This window comes from Neomonachus schauinslandi, chromosome 12 (genome assembly GCF_002201575.2).
Source record: "Neomonachus schauinslandi chromosome 12, ASM220157v2, whole genome shotgun sequence".
In the NCBI taxonomy this organism is placed as follows: domain Eukaryota; kingdom Metazoa; phylum Chordata; class Mammalia; order Carnivora; family Phocidae; genus Neomonachus; species Neomonachus schauinslandi.
The window spans coordinates 747871-752075 of record NC_058414.1 but is presented as its reverse complement, the minus strand read 5'-3'; the positions used below and the strand labels follow the sequence as shown (position 1 = coordinate 752075).

The 4205-nt window shown below is 68.8% G+C and overlaps 1 protein-coding gene across 1 annotated transcript in view; it reads left to right on the top strand.

Annotated features, from left to right (window-relative positions):
* The window catches only part of NACAD (NAC alpha domain containing), a 7354-nt gene extending 4723 nt beyond the window's left edge, over window positions 1-2631 (top strand). Inside the window, exons 3-9 of the mRNA XM_044920204.1 lie at window positions 4-1197; window positions 1302-1417; window positions 1505-1579; window positions 1921-2067; window positions 2136-2285; window positions 2376-2498; window positions 2586-2631. Coding sequence (XP_044776139.1) covers window positions 4-1197; window positions 1302-1417; window positions 1505-1579; window positions 1921-2067; window positions 2136-2285; window positions 2376-2498; window positions 2586-2600 — 1820 coding nt within the window. The 3' untranslated portion in view covers window positions 2601-2631. The remainder of the gene's footprint in view (window positions 1-3; window positions 1198-1301; window positions 1418-1504; window positions 1580-1920; window positions 2068-2135; window positions 2286-2375; window positions 2499-2585) is intronic.
* Window positions 2632-4205: the final 1574 nt, after the last annotated feature.

Sequence of the window (4205 nt, the reverse complement as noted above, 5' to 3'; positions counted from 1 at the left end):
CAGAGCCTGCCACGGAGGCTCCGGAATGCCCAGAGCCTGCCACGGGGGCCCCAGAATGCCCAGAGCCTGCCACGGGGGTCGCAGAATGCCCAGAGCCTGCCACGGGGGCCCCAGAACATTCTGAGCCTGCCACAAAGGCCCCGGAATGCCCAGAGCCTGCCACGGAGGCCCCGAAATGCCCCAAGCCTGCCACAAAAGCTCCAGAATGCCCAGAGCCTGCCACAGGCCCCCCTAGGCCTGCCATGGAGGCCACAGACCCACCCAAGCCTGCCTCCATTGGAGAGGAAGTAGCTGAGGGCCTGTTGGCACCTGAGCAGGGAACCGGTCCCAGTGCCTGTGTGCATGCTGGTGATGGAGCCGAGCCCCACTTGCCCCTGAAGGAGGCCCCAGGGGGTGAGAATCAAGGGGCTGGAGGCCTCGAGTCAGCACCCCAGGGTGCTAGGAAGGCTCCTGGGGACAGTGGCCCAGAGGTACATCCTGCTGCTCGCCCCGAGTTTGGCCACACATGGCCCCAGAGCCCAGTGGAGGAGGGAAGAGCCAACCCTGAGCCCAGGTCCCCCGTTGCTGTGGCCTCAGAAGCTGGGCTGGGCTCCTGCTCCGAGTCTCCACCGAGGTTCGTGCCCAGGCCTGGCAGGGGCTGCCCCAAAGAGCCTGCCCCCACCTCTCCAGCACCGTCTCGGCAGCCAGAGCCCGTGCTGGGCCCAGGCAGTGGAGAGTGGGCACAAGTAGCACCTGGAAGCCCCAGCTCGTCCCCAGCACAAGCCCCCAAAAGCCCTGCCAGGGGCCTGCCCAGTGTGCCCCAAGACAGGCTCCTCGTCCCAGAGCCCTCTGCTTCTGGGGTCCCCACAGAGGCAGCCCCATGCCCCATGGCACCCCTCGCCCCCTGCCCTTGCCAGGGCCCCAGGGAAGACTCAGATGAGGGCAAGGAGTCCCCGGGCCCTCTGGGCCTCCAGCCGCCACGGGCAGGAGCCCAGCGGGTGGTGGCTGCCTTCTCAGGAACCACGAAACCTCCTGGGGCCGGGCATCGGGTCAGCCTCCCACCCCACTCCCCGATCCTCAGCCCCAAGACGGCCCCCACGGGGGACACCCATGCCAAAGACCAGGCCTGGCGGATCTCGCCCCCCTGCCAAGTGCCTCCTGGCCCTCGAGGGCTCCCGGCCGCCGAGCAGCAAGATGACCAGGACAGCCTGGAGGAAGGTGAGAGGGGCCGGGGCTGGAGCACTGTCCTGAGCCGGGGACCAGAGGTGGCAGGTGGGTGGGAAGCCATCCTCAACGCACACACACCCCTACCCCATGCCCAGACTCGCCGCCGAGGGCTCCGGGATCCGGCCAGCACTCGGACAGCCACGGCGAGTCGTCTGCAGAGCTGGAGGAGCAGGACCTCTCGGGAGCGCAGACGGCACAGTGCCCGGCCCAGGTGCCCGGCCCGGGAGGGGGGAGGCTGCACCCCTGGGAGGGCTCCACCCCACCCTCCCCTCAGGTGCTCAAACCCCATCCTCCCCAGGCCCCGGCAGGTGGCAGCAGCGAGGAGACCGTGGCCAAAGCCAAGCAGAGTCGTAGTGAGAAGAAAGCCCGAAAGGTGGGTGGGGGTCCCGCCGGGGCCACTCCGCGAGGGCGGGGCCTGCTGCATAAGGGGACCCTTCACACCCAGTGGCCGTCGGGTCGTGAAACTGCTGGGGCCGGAGCGTCCATCGAGAATGTGCCCCCAGCTGGGGTCTGGCACCCACTGAACGCCCGGGGGGCTGGTGTTCCCACAGGCTCTGCCCAGAGACCACAGAGGGTCCCCCAGGGTTGGCGGCAGAACCCTCGTTCCCCCCATCAGTGTGCTCTCTCCCCCTGGGCCCACCTGCTCCCCCCCACCCCAGCCTGGGACCCCTGGGGTCGATGCCCAGGTCTGAGCCCCCCGCCCTGTGCCCCCAGGCTATGTCCAAGCTGGGCCTGCGGCAGATCCAGGGGGTCACCCGGATCACCATCCAGAAGTCCAAGAACATCCTGTTTGTCATCGCCAAGCCCGACGTCTTCAAGAGCCCAGCCTCAGACACCTACGTGGTCTTCGGCGAGGCCAAGGTCTGGCAGGCCGCGGGCGGGGGCGGGGGCCCGGGGTGCGGGCTGGGCTGACCGCTGTGCCCCTGCAGATCGAGGACCTGTCCCAGCAAGTGCACAGAGCTGCTGCCGAGAAGTTCAAAGTGCCCACGGAGCCTTCCGCCCTGGTCCCCGAGTCCGCGCCCGGGCCGCTGGTGAGGCCCGAGTGCGAGGAGGAGGAGGAGGAGGAGGAGGAGGAGGAGGTGAGGCGCAAGGACACGGGGCTTGGGGATCCTCAGCTGCTTTTCCTGGGGGCGGGGCGGCCCCAGAACCTGCCTGCTTGCCCCCCGCAGGTGGATGAGGCAGGGCTGGAGCTCCGGGACATCGAGCTGGTGATGGCGCAGGCCAACGTGTCGCGGGCCCGGGCGGTGCGGGCCCTGAGAGACAACCAGAGCGACATCGTCAACGCCATCATGGTGAGTGGCTGGCCCCTCCTGGGCCCCCTGCTGCCAGCCCTGCTGCGCCCCTCCCCAGCCTGCCCTCTCTCTCTGCGTTTCCCGCAGGAGCTCACCATGTAGCCGCGGACCACCACCGGACCGCACCGCTCCGCCCCTGCCCCCGGCTCTGCTGCTCAATAAACAGGTGTCTCCTCACGGCCTCTGCTCTGGCTCCTACCTGCCCGGGCGCGCTGCGGCCAAACGGGCTTTGTGAATGGGTGGAGACACTTCCTGGGTCCGTGCGGAGCCCCAGGAGGAGGGGGTCCTCCCTCCCGTGTCCCAGAGGGTGGGGATCTGTCCCCCATGTTCTCAAAGGCTGGTGGTCCTACCCGCTCATGCCCCAGAGGTGGTGGCATTCCCATGGCCCTAGAGGGCAGGTGATCTCTCCATGCCCCAGAGGACGGGGTCTGTCCCATATCCTCAGAGTGGGAGTCCTCTCTGTCCCGAGGGTGGGGTTCTGTCCCCACTTGTCCCCAGAGGGTGGGCTCCGTCCCGTGACTCCAGCAGGTGGGGGTCCACCTTCCCCCCACGCCGTGTCCACAGTACCCAACCTGCCCAGACAGTAGGCAGTCACCGGGCTGTGGCCCAAGGCGTGGGCCTAGGGACTGGTTTTGGGAAGGAACTCCCCAGACTCAGGGGCTCTGGAGGTTTAGCCGTTGAAAAGGTGTTTGCTGGGGGGTGGGGGGGCAGCGACTGGCCCCCAAAGTTCCTGGCCCCTCCTGGTGCCCAGCTCTGGAGGGGCCGCCCATCCCCTCCATGTTCCCTCTTCTCCAAAGCCCAGGGACCTGCGGAGGGGGGCTGCAGGTGAGAGGGGCCCCTGGAGAGGAGGGAGCGGCTCCTGCCGTCCACACAGGACACTCAGACCCGGTTCCACAGTGTGGCCACCCCACCCCCGACCGCTCGCTGGGGCCACTCGCACCCAGGATGGGCTGGCCCTGCCTGGATGACTTCAGCTGTTCCAGATGCTTCCAGAGCAGGTTGATCCGCACTCCTGTCTGGAGACCTACCCCATATGCCCTTAGCTCTGCGGGTCTGGGCCGACTACCAGCTCCCGGACTACCAGCAGGCCGGAACCAAGTCTGAGAGCCCTCCTCCCATCCCGACCTGCCGCTGGCCAGGACGCAGACCCCCGCCTGGCCCCCACACGGCCTCACTGTGGGCCCAGGGCTCTGTGCTCCCTCTCCGGGACCCCAGCACCCACCCTGCTCGGCCTGGGGCTTCCCACACGTGCTGCCGGGGGTCTCCCAGGGCAGAGGCACCTTCTAGGTGAGGAGGGCGTCTCCAGGGCCACCCCCACTGCCTCCCCATGTGCCAAGGGCAGGGGAGGGGCCCAGCCCAGGGAAGACCTAGAACACAGTGCCCCCCGTAAGCCCCCTGGAGACCGGGACCCTGGGGTCCCAAATGGCAGGGCTCCGGGGGGGGGGGGGTGAGGGGAAGGAGGGCAGGCGCCACGCTTGGGAACCCGGAGCCCGCGCCCAGCAGCGAGGACCTGCACTCGCACCTGCGCCCAGGCCCCCTGCTGTCCCAACCCCACGTCCATGAAGCAAAAGCCCCAATCCCGTGCTCCCGGTTTGCTGCGACGAGCACCAACAGGCAGCCGGCCCCCAGGCCACAGCGCCCAGCCCGTCGTGCAGGCCCGGCTCCCACCCCGCGAGACCAGAAGCACGCTGGGACCAGAAAGGAATT